Source organism: Tricharina praecox (assembly GCF_024521635.1).
Source record: "Tricharina praecox strain CBS 144465 chromosome Unknown BZA05scaffold_27, whole genome shotgun sequence".
NCBI classification, from domain to species: Eukaryota; Fungi; Ascomycota; class Pezizomycetes; order Pezizales; family Pyronemataceae; genus Tricharina; species Tricharina praecox.
The window spans coordinates 1-16,138 of NW_026250429.1; the positions used below are offsets into that span (position 1 = coordinate 1).

The 16,138-nt window shown below is 52.4% G+C and overlaps 4 protein-coding genes across 4 annotated transcripts; 2 read left to right on the forward strand and 2 right to left on the reverse strand.

Annotated features, from left to right (window-relative positions):
• Positions 1 to 1,750: 1,750 nt before the first annotated feature.
• Positions 1,751 to 2,992, forward strand: BZA05DRAFT_447899 (uncharacterized protein; the record flags this gene model as incomplete). The annotated part of the gene is made up of 4 exons (XM_051487204.1): positions 1,751 to 1,783; positions 2,084 to 2,491; positions 2,554 to 2,716; positions 2,859 to 2,992. The coding sequence occupies 4 exons, from the start codon at positions 1,751 to 1,753 to the stop codon at positions 2,990 to 2,992; spliced, it is 738 nt and encodes a 245-aa protein (XP_051336270.1).
• Positions 2,993 to 7,550: 4,558 nt separating this feature from the next.
• BZA05DRAFT_447901 (uncharacterized protein) lies at positions 7,551 to 8,370 on the reverse strand (the record flags this gene model as incomplete). Its single annotated transcript, XM_051487205.1, has 2 exons — positions 7,551 to 7,730; positions 8,317 to 8,370. The coding sequence occupies 2 exons, from the start codon at positions 8,368 to 8,370 to the stop codon at positions 7,551 to 7,553; spliced, it is 234 nt and encodes a 77-aa protein (XP_051336271.1).
• Positions 8,371 to 11,097: 2,727 nt separating this feature from the next.
• BZA05DRAFT_421392 (uncharacterized protein) lies at positions 11,098 to 11,541 on the reverse strand (the record flags this gene model as incomplete). Its single annotated transcript, XM_051485708.1, has 3 exons — positions 11,098 to 11,297; positions 11,358 to 11,410; positions 11,477 to 11,541. The coding sequence occupies 3 exons, from the start codon at positions 11,539 to 11,541 to the stop codon at positions 11,098 to 11,100; spliced, it is 318 nt and encodes a 105-aa protein (XP_051336272.1).
• Positions 11,542 to 14,091: 2,550 nt separating this feature from the next.
• Positions 14,092 to 14,811, forward strand: BZA05DRAFT_421393 (glycoside hydrolase superfamily; the record flags this gene model as incomplete). Its single annotated transcript, XM_051485709.1, has 3 exons — positions 14,092 to 14,274; positions 14,351 to 14,545; positions 14,743 to 14,811. The coding sequence occupies 3 exons, from the start codon at positions 14,092 to 14,094 to the stop codon at positions 14,809 to 14,811; spliced, it is 447 nt and encodes a 148-aa protein (XP_051336273.1).
• Positions 14,812 to 16,138: the final 1,327 nt, after the last annotated feature.

A 16,138-nucleotide genomic window follows, 5' to 3' on the forward strand; every position in this document is an offset into this window, starting at 1 on the left:
AGCTCTCGCATTGGTGAGTGGATGTTGACACGAACCTCGACATTGATAGTATGACCAACCACCGGAGCCTCTACCTCTGGAAAACGGTTGTCTCGGCGGGCCGAATCTCCAGACAAGCGGAAGCAAGCGTAGCCGAATCTCCAGACAGCGGAAGCAAGCGTAGCCAAAGAGACTCAAGATGAAGCCGAATGTGAGCACGACGAGTACGGTCTCCACCACATGGAATCCGTTGTACTTGTTGTCGGGCATCCTACGTCCCTGTTGTCGGGCATCCTACGTCCCTGCGCGTTAATATTTATTCACGTATTGAGTGTTCTGGTTCAAAGAGCACATACTTGTAACTTGGGTGGATGCTTGATTGGTTAAGTCGCTTTTGTATTTCGTTTTTGGCTGGAGCTTGGCTGTCGTTCGTCTTCGTCGATGCTGCAGAAAAAAAAAGGAGGAGTCCAGGAGGATGCAGGGCTTCTTATAGTTCCGGTTGGGCCGAACGATTTTGGATCGGGAGGTCGCCCGCTCACAAAAGTACCAGGCAAACGGGCTGCAGGTACCTCAAAAGACGAGCAGCTAGGTGTTCTGATTGAGATAGATGCATAGAATTCGCCGACGCAGGTAGCAAACACGAATCCAAGTTCAGAACGTCGATCGCCGTAGTCCCACTGCAGTGTGATCAAACGTCAAGTCTGTCGAGCTTGCTTAGCTCGAGCTGCGCAGGCGTAGAGCTGCGAAAAAACATGCCGAAGCAGCCACCAGGCATCCCCATATGTACTTCTGGCTACCTCCACGCAACGAATGATGAAATCACCAAAACGCTCTCCCATTGTAGCTCACTGTAGAAGAAAAAAAACAGTCATGTGCGTGATGGAAACGTTGCGTTCGATTGCCAGTCAACCACCATACTACCTACTCGGACGACTGCTTTCTTGCGCGATTACCATAGTCATGCAGGGCTATACGTGATGCCTACAACTGTTATCTTACCCGCGGCGCCGTGGTGGTGATACATCAATTCTGCTATTGTGGGAGCGCCTAGTCGCCGCTGGTCTACGTTGCGTGTTCCGGCAATCTAGATATCATGTACATAGGGGGCCTACTGCAGAGGTGACGAGAACAACGAGTATCAGGTTTTCCATCGCAATACTTCTAATTTTTACGCTTATGCATCAGCACATGGCAGGCAGGGATATACAGTTGAGGGACCGCTGCGAATGCAAGACAACCATGGCAGCATCTTGCTAGCTATGCCTAATAGTTGATAGCATACATCAGCACCGCTAGGCACGTTTGTGGTGGAGTGATGCAGCAGCTGTTACCGAGGGGAGGTAGCGGACGGCAAGCCTTTGTCAGTGGAAGGCAGCGGATGTGATTGCTGGAGAGCATCAACGTGTGCGGGAATCAACGCTAGTGTCGCTGCGTCGATGGCAGGGCCGTTTCCTCTAAGGTCGTCGTCTTCTTCTTTTTCGTTTTTCTTCATCATCTCATCAGACGATCAACCACCAACTTCCCTTCTCCTCTGTGTTCGTTCATCGTCTCACTCTCCCCTCCTCCCACCTCCAGGAGCAGTCTTCGATCTGTTCACCAGGCGGCCCCGTCTCCTCTTGCTGATCAGCGACTGTTTCTAGAAGCGTAAGTTACTATTCCTCAACCCGTTCCCGCGGTCTCGTGTCGTTACCAGAGATTTTACTGATAGTCGCTGAAGCTTGTGAACCTACACAACCACATCATGCAGTAAAACTACTATCCCAGGATAATCATGGCAGACGCAGGCCCCTCCGAAATTCGCGAAGTTCGTTAGCCCGCTGTCACCGGATCCCCCAGGGAATAAGACGAAGCTGGTCAGGCCCACTATGCAACTAAGCTAGCGATAGTCGAAAGCTCTAGAGCGGCAGAAAAGCAGGAAGAATCGAACACTTTGAACTAACGCACTCGCCATCGCTGTTGGCTGCTACCCGTCAATACACTCGGATATGCGGGAGAGGATGATTATTCCTACGAGGGCAAGGGCAAGACGGCAGTCCGCCCGAGCGTGTTGGAAACGACCACCCCTCGATCTGACTTGGCGACCAAACAACACCCCTTCCGACAGGCAGAGAATATCGGTAACCGCAACGAGTCGTCTCCTTACGGACAAGGCTTCGGAACGAACCCGGCGTACGGTGGCTTCCAGCAGGAGTCCAATCACCACTATGGAAGTGAGTCTATGGATGAATTCGCCGCCGCCCTGAACCAATTGGCAGATGAGACGGCCAATCTCGGGATGATTCTGACACAGAACCAGATCGAATCATCTGGCGAGAACGCGCAGCTGCGTCAAGCGGTCTACACTCTCTGCGCAATCCTAGACGGAACCCGCCCCGCGCTCCAACCATCTGAGATTGCAGCTTTCAGCCTGTCAACCAGTTGGACGCGGGCGCCGCGTTCCGGCTCATCGATGCGATCCGTGAGGCAATGGCGCAGTTTGGAGAACCGCGTACACGCACTGTCGTCCGTCGCTGTTTGCACGGTGAGGTCGCTGAGGAGTGGATCACAGGGATATCTGATCATGACAGGACCCAGCTGCGTAAGCATTGCCACAACTGGATCGGCATCCTGGAACACGACTTCATGCCCAGTAAATCAACTAGGCTGGCAGTTGCCTCAGCGGAGACGTTCGAATGGGGCCAGAACCGCATGCCATCCGAATATGTCGTGAAGAAGCTTCGTCTCCTGCATGGCAGGGGTCAACGATGAAAAGATCATGGTGGAGAGATTGCAGCAAGGCTTTTCCAAAGCTGCGGCTCTGCAGCTGCATTTGGAGGGTTTTGTCAAATAGCAGTCGGTGTCCCGGTAGCCTCAAGCGGTCAATCTCGTGCAGGATGTAGCCAAACAGGCCACCGAATTCTCCTACGCTGAGGAAGCCTCTTACGAGAACTTCTCCTCCTCCTTCACCTCCGCTTTCGTTTACGATCATGACTCCTCCTCCTCCTCCGACGGCTCCTCCTCCAACGGCGAGTAATTTTATCCCGACGAGTCCTCCGACGCATCTCAGGATGAAGTAGACGAACAGGTATATAAATAATTACTAGCAGCGGATCGGAGTGGACATAGGGTGCAACTCAATCGTACCTGATGCGAAGGCTCATACTCGGATTGTTTTCTCTTGCTTTTTTTTCCTCCTCCTCTCTTTGTCTTGTAGATTCTGAGTTCGTCTCTTGTTGAATCAATTTGACAGTACCATAGTTGATAGACTACCTGAATAATTCACTACATCTCTCTTTTTATCTCAGCCCGCTCCCGAGTCTCTCACGTGATTTCCACTGACTCTTGTAAGTCGTTTTCAGTGAACGAACACATTGCCAAGAAAATGTAGTGTAATTGAGGCGTGAAAATTTAAGCATCTGTTAGCCGTTGAGTACTAGTACACGATGCTGCAGATGCTGGCTTGGCCGACTGGATTAATGACGCGTCCGGGGGCCGTCGAACGTCAACACCGTGTTCGTATGCCGAGGATCGTGATATTGTGTATTGTCAACTCAGCTGAAGATCGGTGTGTTCGACGGACAAGTGTAACTGCAACGTAGGTAGGAGGGCATGCATTCCATTCGACGAACTACGGCCGACTGCCAAAGTACAGGGGAAAAATCATAAGGCGACTCATATGTATCACAAGAGAGAAAAATAAGTCCAGCCAGATTGAAAACGCGCGGGATTACTTCTATCCTGTCCCCCGAAAGGGATGAACGTAATGGGATTGAATTAACCACTCTAGTGCCTCCGGACTACGTAGAAAACAGGTGCCTCGATTCTCTGGTAGCGCCTTACGGGTGGTTGCTCAAAGAGCGAGTCACAGTACAAGCCTTAAGGCTCGAGGGCAGCGACGCGCCTCTGCAATTGAAGATCTCTCTCTCATAAGCCTCACCATCGCAGCTACGCCACTTCAATTCCGCGCACCCACAGGGTTTAGCCGCCCACCCTTCCTCTCTTTCCCTCTCCCTCCTTTATAATCCACCATCAACATCCTCTCTTTCCTTCCACTATGTCCCTACTCCACCCACAACATCCTCTTTCCACCTGCCGCTTCTTCCTACACTTCTACTCCACCATCCACTTGGCAAAGAAAGAAACAAAAACGATTTTCTGCCACCCGCCTCAAACCCAGCCCAATCCAACAAGTCTCTTTCCTTCCCGACAGTGACCGCCCCAAATCCCCCAACGTGGGGAAAGGGAGGGGGGGTTAATCAGACTCCGATGAAGAGGACCCCGAGGACGACTCAGAGAAACTCTCTGAGTCGGCTCCGATGAAGAGGACTCTGAGGAGTAAGAGCTCTGGCTCGTTTATCCTCCCGGCGTAACCGTCACGACGGTTAGGCCATTCGTTCCTAGCGGAATGCTTTTCCGTTTCGTTTTGCGGCTCCATCGCCGCATACGACAGATTGTCCTCCCCAGCTACATGGCTTCCGCAGGTAGGTCCCTGTCTATATAGGTACCTATTATCGATCTTCAAATAACTGATCTTATGTAGTCTTTCATCGTCCACCCGGCAGACACCCGCAACCCCAATAGTCACGCAAGACATCACCAGATCCGCTACCCAATCAGTCACACAAACGACCACCACGAGACACACCCGCAACCAGGAACCGAAACCACAATCCACACCAAAGCCTCCGGAAGATCCTTTACCCATCTACATGGCTTCTCAAGGTAGATCTCTATCTACATCCTATCATCGAACTTCAGATCGCTAACTGTCCTCTCTAGATAACATGAAGCTGTCGGTCAACTGGCGCAAGCCGCTCCCACATCCGGCCTGCATTCAGATCTATCCAGATCGGTTCGCAGGGCAAGTCTTCAAACCCATTCTCAAAATCTTTGGAGTGAAAAACTACGACCACATATGGTTCGATTTCCGCTTCGAGGTGCTGCGAATGTTCCGGCAACAATCGGAGGTGCTGGCCGGAATACGTGAGCTATGATGAAGACGTGGAGGAAGACATGGAGGAAGAGGAAGAGGAAGAGGTTTAGAACTGAAGGAGTTGTTATTGTTCTTGCTTTCGATTTTATCGTCGATAACTGCATCCTCAATTACTTCGTAACGTTTCCTGCTCGTCGTGAAACAATATTTATAGTATGCTCGTAGCCAGCCTGTGTTTTACATACTACAGTCCAGCGGTGTCTTGCACGACCCATGGTCCATTGGCGGAACTGCACTAAATTCGTCCAGTCCATATCGGAGGTTAGTCTTGCACGCACTACTACTGAGTTCATCAGACAGGTAGGACGGGATGGATCGCTGTTGACTGTAGCCGAGTGGCAGTAATCTAATAAGTACATCCGAAACACCATAATGCCACATGAATCACATCGGAGAGCGCTTCGCACAGCACGGAAGAACAACGGTATTCCACCCTCCAGCAGGGATGAACGAAGCGAGATCAGGAATGTCCCCTCGAAAATGTTCGGACAGTGTAGAACACAGGTTTCGTGGACGGTTGTTCCGTGGACTTCTTCACAGCGCGGCGCTCGTTTTTACATTTACAGCGGAAGAATCATAAGGCACCAGGAATCACATCATAGAGAGCTCAGTAGTCCCGCAAGATGGCGAACAAGACGGAATATGTACAACACAGGTGCTGTGGACCGTGGTTCTCGAGCATGTCTTCACGGCAACTCACGAGTTGCACGAGTGACATCACATGGTATCACGGCTGCAGCTACAATTCTCTATGAAAATCGAAGGAAATGAGATCGCAGATGGGTGGGCCAAGCAAGCATCGGAGAACGTCGACGGCGATGGAGTAAGATGGCTCCGGTAAGGTAGCGGATATGGACGCAGGCGTGCCGTTCCCCTTCCGGTCTCACTGGCACAACTTAAGAGGCGGATTAGCGATGAAAAGTGGAGAGAGGCGCATCAGTGGTCACTGACCCGCATCAAAAACCAGCGGTACCGTACAAGAAGTGGATAAAGGAGGGATGATGATCATTACTGGTGCTGCAACAGGTCTACCAAGCAATCACGCGACCACCTATTCAAAACCGCTCGCGGTTGAGAAGTCAACAGAAAGTCTTGTGGGTAAAGGTCGGGAAGGAGACGGAGAGATGGAAAGAGAGGTGGTCGATAGCGGAGCTGTTCGCCGACGAGCGCAGCAGCGAGGCAATCGTACAGTTTCTAGGAACGTCGGATGTGGGGAGGAAAGCTCCACCAGACCTGAAGGATGAGGATGAGGAGGAGGGAAGCATCCCATCGGGGGCAGAGCAAGAGTGCCCAGGAGGGTGCTGTGTCTGCGGCCGGTGCGAGGAAGTAGGAGATGAGGATACGCGGTGATATCGTCTTGGAGCGGAAAGGCGGAAGACGGCGGAGAGAAGCAAGGGGGCAGCAGGAGGAGCGGGCATGTAGGCCCATCCCGGTCTTTACTGTTAATCTACTTTCCACTTTTTGCTTATGTCGGGCCGAGGCGGATGGGCAGGGAAGATGAGGCGCCGCGTCGGACTGGCCAGGGCTGGCAGGAAACGGAGGTCGTTGGTTCGCCATAATCTAGATAGGTTGCATGCGAAATAAACATCAGGAAAAAAAATCGCTATGAACGTAGCCGGCTGCGTGTATAAAACGTGCGGCACTCGGCGCAGCGAGTGAGTTGGGAGCATGTGAACTGACCCACTCCACCATATTCCCTGGGAACGACGTCAGCTAGGGTGGGGTGTTCGAAAGTTCGTTGGAATGCTGTTGGGCGAAACATCATTCCCAGAAATCAGTGTGAGTTTCGTGTTATTCATCGCTTGAATGTGGTCTATCTGGAGAATTGCAGTATCGACAGCCCGTTCGCTCCCACAACTCTTGCTCAGCCTCGCCCTTGACTAACCGTTCCCTCAATTCTTCCGGAGTCTTTCATTACGTCAACTCTTCGCCGCCGTCAACTCTTCGCCGGCTTCACCACTTCCGCGCCATTCCCTTTGGCTGACACGCTCCCTCGAATTTTCTTTGGCATCATCTCATCGGCGCTGTCAACTGCTCCCTGCCGTCAGAGCCTCCGTGCCGTCAAATCCTGGAAGCCGTCAAATTCTCTGTGCCGTCAAATCGTCTCTGCCGTCGGCGAGTCGGCGTGCTCTGGTATGCCAGGTGAGAGACAAATACGGGTCTCTCCAAACTTGGATAGTTGGCTTTTAATCTTTGGATCGTGCCATGCTGACACTACCTAGCACAATGAATACCCCGCTTTTCGCACCCCAAATGTTTTCTCTCTCTACTACTGTTCACTCTGCCCGTCCCGACTGAATACTCCCTCCTGGCCCTACACCGCGGAGTGTTCATTGCCGGCTCCTTCTCCTCGCCATCCTGGCGCTCCGCTTTTTACTCATCGTGCTGGTTTTCCTGGTCCTGCTGATATTGTCTTCTCACTAGGAACTACTATTCGCCAACCGTCATCTCCTCCTGCTCCTCGTTGTGCGCTTCACCATCTCCTAACCCTCCTCGTTCTACTCGCTATGTGCCTTGTGTCCGTCCTCCCACCGAAAGACTCTGATGGCGAGACTCCTCGCCCATTCCACCCTGTGACGGAAGCAGTCTCCCCGTCCTTCTAGTGGTACTGCTCGTCCTGCTCGTCCTGCTCGTCCTGCTCGTCCTGCTCGTCCTGCTCGTCCTGCTCGTCCTGCTCGTCCTGCTCGTCCTGCTCGTCCTGCTCGTCCTGCTCGTCCTGCTCGTCCTGCTCGTCCTGCTCGTCCTGCTCGTCCTGCTCGTCCTGCTCGTCCTGCTCGTCCTACCGCCGAATGAGCATCCTTGCCTAGCTCCGCACTCAATTAATCGCTCCGCTCCTCGCCCAACTCCTCCCCAGCTCCTCGCGCAGCTCCGGTTTCGCTGCCAGGGACTCACCACAGGGTTCGCCTTGGAGATGCTTCTTTCGCTGCCATGGAAGCAGAACTGGATTCGTCCAAGAAGTGCCCTCTCGCTGCGTTGGACTGGATTCGCCTAAGTGTTTTCCTCACACTGCCATGGATGCACTACTGGATTCGCTGCCAGGGCTTTGTACTAGATTGGTTGCTAGGGCCTCTTTACTGGATTCACTGCCATGGCCTGTGTACTGGTTTCGCTGCCATAGACTCAGTACTGGCCGCCTCAAGCTGCAACGGAGACAGCACTTGACATATTTTTCCCCAAAGCTCTGTTTGTCTCCGGCGAGCCTAGATAGCATGTGTACATAGAGGACCTACTGCTGCAGCAAGAAAGAGAATAATGAAGTCTTTTCATCGTCATACTCTACAATTCTGAACAGCGCTTTACCCGCCTAAGAAATGCCCCTCTCGCTACTGGCGAGCGGGGCCGGGAATGAACATATCGGTAAAGACGAGGAGTAGGAAGTGGAAGTGGAAGAGCTGGACGACAAGGAACATGAGGAACATGAGGTCTAGAATCAATTGGAAGACGACGGTGACTATGCGTGGCGAATTTTGTGGGGTTCTTTAGGTTTATCAGCCCTCGCCACAGCACTTGCCACAGCACTAGCGACAGCACTAGCCATCAGTCTGACCTCACCCTCACGCTCGCACGCCTCTGGGGAAAATGATGATATATAATACCAGTGGCAGCGCAACCTTGATTGCTTTCTCTAACTTCCAACATCAGTCATCCCCACACCTGGTACTCCCCCAATCGACACATCGAACTATACCCACGCATCGATCATGCCGGCTCCCAACGGACTGCCAATCCGTAGGCAGCGCAGAAGATTGAGACGGCCGCCCCAAGAAACAGATACGACCACCACCTCGCCATCTTTCCCCGCCAGCTATCTCGGCCGTCCTGGCGGGCAACAGACCGTGTCCGCCTATCAACGAGGAAAATCGCAAGAAGATCCTCAAAGGAACGAACGCTACTGACACTGCTGCTCACCCTCCTTTCCAGTGCTACTCCTCTTGCCAGAACTGCCGCTGATATTGCCTCCTCCCTCACTACTGTCTCTTCCCTCAATACTGCCATCTCCCTCGATACTGCCCCCTCCCTCGATACTGCCTACTCCCTCTATACTACTTCCTCCTTCGATACTACCTCTTCCCTGGATACTGCCTCCTCGCTCGATACTTTTACTCGCCAATCGTTTGCTCCTACTATTCCTATTCCATACTATACATCCTACCTACTCCATCCGTGGCACATAACGTCTCCTCCTACCACTTCTTAATCCTGTCGATCCCGATTTACCACCGTTGGTGATGCGAGAGGCGACGGACAACATCCAGCACGAGCAGGATGTAGAGAGGAGTCGTGTTTCCGTTGATATTCACGATGTGAAGAATTTTTATGTCGATGACAACGTTGATGACAATGAAACTACGGTATTAAAGAGGAGAAACGCCGCTTGACTGGGCCGGGAACGCTGAGAGAGCCGGGAACGCTGAGAGCGGGGAGCGCTGAGAGAGCCGGGAACGCTGAGAGAGCGGGGGAGGCTGAGAGGTCGGCGAGGCCGGTGAAGGCGGGGAGGGCGCAGGGGATATGGAAGAGAGTTCTGTATAATAGTAATTACAATATTTATCTATCCGAGCAAGACCAGGTCTAGGTGCTACATAATACGAGCACAGTAAACGTTATACGTCTTTTTGTACTCGGGTAGCAGATTTCAGACCCGGACAGCTATCAATCTAAGCACCGTACCTATTCAGTCAAAGTCTCCCGTTGTGCGCGGTGCATGGCGAGCTGCGATCACTCAAGGACTGCTATTAATCCAGCATCGTGCCAATCCAGTCGGAGTGTTACGCTGTGTGCACCACCAGGCTAGCTGGGGCCAGGCCTGGCGAGCTGCGGTCCGGCATGCAGAACTTCGGTCCGGCACGGACATCTGTGGTCACATGGCATCGTGCCTATCCAACCATTATGTCACGCCATGTGCAGTTCACGTAGTACAAACCTTTCCCCGCGCCCATCGGAGTTTTGGTTTTCCTGATGCATGCTATCACGGCAGCAGCTACAATCTTCTTGGCTCTGTGAAAACGGAAGAAAATGTGATGGCAGATGGGTGGGCCAACCAGGCAGCGGAAGACCTAGACGGCTATGGAGTAGAATGGCTCCGGCACGGTAGCGGATATGGACGTCGGCGTGACATGCCCCTTCCGGTCTCAGTGGCACATCTCATGAGCCTGATTCGCGATGAAAAGTGGAGAGAGGCGCATCGGTGGTCACTGACCCACAGAACAGGAGTACTCCCCGCTTGATACTGCATATACTCGCGAGGTTGCGGGATCCCGCGGCCTCATCCGTTAATCGGTGTGCGTGGAGACGCAGCATGTGCGGGTGATATTGAGTAATCAGTGTCGTTGAAATCTGCAGATAATCGGACCATTCCGCACAAAGAAGAGCAGTAGGCCGTAATGCCGCCGTTGTGTGCTGTCGACAGTGAGAGTCTCGGAGATTCTGGAGGACACATAGAAATGATATCGGTGCTCTCCGCTCATACGCCGAACTCGATCATCATGGTGAACACTGCCGGAATGGAGACACGACGCGCGGCCTCAAGGATCTATTTCATCGCGTGGGGAATGACCTAACCATCTATACATAGATCCTCGGGAGCCTGAAGTATAATCGTGCGACTGCAGGACGCGAGTGACGCGTTGTGCTGCTCGCGAACTGTAGCATGAAGATATGCGGACAAGTCCGCACGATTAAAGGACTACCAGCGGAAGTGGATATTATATATACTGGCGGAGTTTAGAGAGCCTTGAGAATACCGCTGAAATGTTGAGTGAACGTGGGTACTCACGGTGTAATATTTCGGGGAACAGATATGTACGGAAAGAAGCGATTGACAATCTGACTACTTAAATAACGGTACGTAGCAGCACGAATGGAGGACAACTCGTGGCGAGAATCACGAAATTATCCGCCATTTCAATCGTAAAAGCCTATCAAGATAGCACGTAACAGAGACACGACACAACTATTTCACCCTCCTTTTCCGTTTTCCCATTTGCTGTTCCCTGAGCACGCCGGCTCCCTACAAACAACTGAAAGTCACCTCGGCGAGCATCAAACTTTTCACCCTTATCTCCTCATTTTCAATTGCCATTGACGAGCACGCCGGCTCCCTACAAAAAACTGAAAGTATCCTTGGCCAGTTTGACGAGACCAACTCCTTACAAGAAACTGTAAGTATCCTTGGCCAGTGTGACGAGACCATCAAAGACACGGACGATGGCACGAGAGACACGAACGATGGCACGACCACATCTGGTGATCCAGTTGCCGATCAGAATGATGGTTTCGTTCTCCCTTCCGAACCCGCTGGGAGATTCACCCAGCTGGGCGTAGCCTTCCTCCGCCCTTCGAGCCGCCTCTTGTGAACTCTGTCAGCATGATCATCAATCAGTATTCGGCGGAGGAGCGGTGGACATACCCCAGTGGCCGATACCCACGCTGGGATGGTTGACGAATTCCCGAAGGTCCATCCTGGGTAGGTCAGAATAACGTTCAGGTGCGGCTGGGTTCGCAAGGTTAATGGGACAGGGAGCTTACAGAAGACCACCCACGGAGGACGCCAAGGACGAGCTGTCCGAGTCATCCAGATTGATCGTGGGCATTGTGTTCTTGGGTGTAGATGTCGAAGTGTAGAATATCTTGTTGGGTGGTACTAGATGACGAAGACAGAAAAATGCGGGTAATTTGTGTCGTTGTTGTTCAGCCGACTTGAAGGGGATGATGGTGCGGGAGATGGAGGGGGATGATGGTGGTGGGGGACGATGGTAATGGGGTTTGATGGTGGTGGGGGATGGTGGTTAGGAAGAGAGAGGGGGGGTGATCGTGGTGGGGGGTGCGTTAAACGTTTGAGTGGTTCTTTTGGGTGGTACTTTTGAGTGGCGGTTCTGCGTGGTACTTTTGTCTGGCGTGTGTCTATTTCGACGAGGAACATGATACTAGCTTGACTTCGGTGATTAAATTCTCTGCTTTGGGAGATATATGTCGATTAAGCACGTCGAGGGACAACCAAATAGGATACTATACCTAAGCTTCATGCACAGCAGAATCCCCGCGTGCTACATGTTTCCTGAGTCCTGTAGTGGCCACTGTTCGGGAAAGGCAGCGATTCGTGAATGTTCCTGGAAACAGCATGCGAGACGCAAGATATGTTAGAGAGCAGGACCAGGGATTGATCCCCAATTTTCGAAGGCAAAGTACAAGTTTCTTTCTCAGGCGAACCTTGAAGTCTGATCTCTCCAGAACGAGAATCCCCCTTTCCCTCCGATGCTGCTCGTCTATGCTTGTGTTGGGCGCAGAAACGGCGGAAGACCCATCGGTGCAGAGTCACGTACGATATCCCATTTATGCACCCTGGACAGTTCACGAATGTTTCTAGAACTCGTGCAGATACCTGATTCCACACCCTGAACGAAACACACCCATCGATTCTCCCTCGCGAATCCCGGCCGGAAACGCGCTCCCGACCGATGGTTACAATATGGCCAGAACCTGGTCTCGGCAGCCATGCAGCACCTCAGAGACTACTCCGGCTACTGATCCCTCGTCGTCGCTAATCGTCAGTCCGTATTTTACAGTATTGCCGCACACATGGCCAAATAATCACCGGTGTGGGTTTCCCCAACGCGCCGTCCAACCCAAGGACAACCAACACCGCTATATTCGACAACCCTTACTACAACACAGTCGCATCCTCGTCTTGCCAAGACGCTACACGCGTGCCGTGTTCCTATTCGCTGAATCCAACATCGCGCACAACAATTTCCGCTTCATTTCTACCCCTCTCGAAATGTCGCAGCGCACCTGTTCGCAATGAAAACCCATATAACAACCACCACAGTACTCTCCTCACTTCAGCAGCATATTGCACCTATTTGCGGTGGAGGACGACCTCGACGATGCCGATATTGCAGCGGCTACCACCCAAAAATTGGGGGGCAAACGAGCCACACAGGTGGTGAAGAGAAGAAGGAGGAGATAGATAAGGATTACGAAGAGAACGAAGCCTCCTCTCAAGCTCACTCTTCCACCGAAGACTCGAAGGAAGATTCGGAAGAGGAAGCCTCCTCCGAAGAACCCGCCTCCGAGGATGACTCGAAGGACGACGAGAACGGCGACTAGAACGAAGACGACAAAGATGCGTCAGTAGAAGAAGGCCCCTCCAAGGAAGAATTGGAGAAGGACGAAGGCGTCTCGTACGATGACAACAAACCCGAAGAATCAACTGCTCTAATCCCTCCTGATTACGTAGAACACAGGTGCCTCCATTCTCGGGCAGCAGCTTACAGGTAGTTGCTCACAGAGCGAGTCACAACGCAAGCCTCAGCAATTGAAGATCTCCCTCTCACAATCCTCAGTAACATGGCTACGCCAATCCAATTCCGCGCAACGCGTAGGGTTTCACGCGCACGGTTTCGCCGCCCCTATTCCTCTCTTTCCCCCTCTTTCCTTTATAACCCACTATTAACATCCTCTCTTTCCCTCCACTCTCCTCTCAATCCACCACCAACATCCTCTTCCCATCTTCCGATTCTTCCTACACTTCTACTCCACCATCCACTTCGTCTCTTTCCCTCCCGAACGGGACCGCCCCAAATCTCCCCACGTGGGAGGTGAGCGGCGGGGAGATTAATCAGACTCCGATGAAGAGGACTCAGAGAACGACTCAGAGAAACTCTCTGAGTCGGCTGCAATGAAGATTACTGTCAGGAGTAAGAGCTCCTGCTCGTTGAACCCGCCGGCCTAACCGTTGCGACGGTTAGGCCATTCCTTCCTGGCGGAATCTTTTCCGTTTCGTTTTGCGGCTCCATCGCCACATGCGACAGATCGCGCCCCCCAACGATATGGTTTCTGCAGGTAGGTCCCTATCTATCTATCTATTATCTAACTTCAAATAACAGTTTGTTCAAGACGCCGGAATCGAAGCATAGTAGCCCAAATGGGGCCATCTATCATCCACACTGATCACCAAACAACCACCCGAACTGTTCTTCAGACAACCACTACGGCAGGCACCCGCAACCACGATCCGTAACCACGATCCACACTAAAGCCTCCGGAAGATCCTTTACGCTTCGATATGGCTTCTCAAGGTAGATCTCTATCTACTTACCTATCATCCAACTTCAAATAACTAATTGCCCTTTCTAGATACCATGAAGCTGTCGCTGAACAGGCGCAAGCCGCGCCCACATCCGGCCGGCATCCCGATCTATCCAGATAGGACGAGGAGGCCAGTCTTCGCACTGATTCTCCAAATCTTTGGAGTGAAAAATTACGACCAGATCTGGTTTGATTTCCGCTTCGAGGTGCTGCGAATGTTCCGGCAACAACCGGAGGTGCTGGCCGGAATACGAGGGCTACGATGAAGACGTGAAGATGAACAGACTGCATCTGCACGTGACCGACTCGCAGTTGTGGCCCCTCGAGATCCCGTCTATGCCGGAGCTCGCCGAGAAGGGTGCTTACGCCCCCGGATTCACGTACTCGCCCGAGGATCTGCAGCAGATTCTGGACTACGCCGAGGCGAGAGGTATCCAGGTCATCGTCGAGATCGATATGCCTGGACACAGCACGTGTTGCAGGAAGACGTGGGGAATGAAGGAGAGGGTTAGAGCTGAAGGAGTTGTTATTGTTTTTGCTTTCAATTTCATCGCGGATAACTGCATCCCCAATGACTGCGTAACCTTTCGTGCTTATCGTGACAAAATATTTATAGTAGAGTCGTAGCCGGCCAGTATTTTACATAGTACAGTGCAGCCTACTCTTTCCCCACCCATGAACGGGATTGTACTTCAGTCACCCAGTTCGCCCGGCTTGAGGTTCCGGCAACGGCGGCGTGTCAGGAAAAGTGGTATCGCGAGATGGTATATTGAGTATCAGACACGAAAAAAAGAAAGGTATATATTCGGGAAGGCTCGGGGATGCCCCGGATAGAGGCGCCACGCCGCCGCTCGGCACCTCCGTGTGAGAACGGATAACGGAAGTATCTCGATATAGCGAGTGATCGTTCATGACCCGGTCCTCGGAAGTGACGCGGTACACGGAAGTTCGTGAGATTATGACACGGCGCGATTGGGATCACCGAGTGATCGACTGTGGAGCGCCGGCAGCGTCGGCGGCGGCAGATATCGGGGTTCATGGACTCGATACCAAGAGCCTAGTCGCTATCGAAGTTCTCAGTGTCTGTATACCGCACTGTCTTTCACATAGCCATCTATCAATATATTCACATTCGTATTAATAGTCCGCAGCAGTGTGCTGCTAAATCTGGGCTACCGGTAAGGTTGAAAGAAACGGAGAGCGGTCGGGTGTAGTCGATTGACAATAGTGGTACAAGCATAGCGGAAAAACAATAAGGCGACATGAATCACATCAGAAACAGGTCCGTCAAGATCAATGACGCCCAGACGTAGTAGAATTATCCACCCCACAACAGATAAAGGCAGGACTGGACTAATCTATAAATACTGCCCAGAATGGAAGAGTCAGCACAGAACTCTGTAGACACTGGTTCGGAACGCGACAGGGCGGGGCAAGGACCGATTCAAAAGGCGTGCCCTCTTTGCAGACGAGTAACGAGTAGTGCAGCCAGGCCATCCTAGACTTCCTTTCCTGCCCTGATGTGGGCAGACGGATCCCCGTGGTCATTGATGAAGATGCACCGAGTTGGAGCTTCATGAGCGGGAGGACATAGCGGAGCTGAGGCAACTCGACGAGGAGCAGTGTGCTGAGTTGAAGAACCCGGCGATGTAGAAGAGCGGACCACTGTAGAGAAGTGCGGCGGAGGAGGGACGATTTGAGTCCGCCAGTGCGGGTCCGGGGGGGGGGGGGAGGCGGATGAGCGGATAGCGTGGGGTGAGTGGAGGAGACGGACGGAACGAGAGAACGTACGTTGCCTCTTCCTAGCTTTGCCTATTTAGTGAACTCCCATACTGTCGGGAAAGGCCAGGACGGAGGGCAGGGATAGCCACGCCGGGACGTTCGACGAACGTCGAGTTGAATAGTGCCATGGAAGCGGAGGATGTATAACCGGGGCGGTTATTGCCTTGATGTACATACTCCGCATGCAATTAATGATGAAACAAAAAAACAAGAAAAGGACGGGCCTTATTAAAAATGCTACAGCGATTCAATCTAAAGCACCCCATAGGTTTCACTGGTATGGTGTCGCTTTATTTGTTCCTTTCCCTCCCTCCCCTT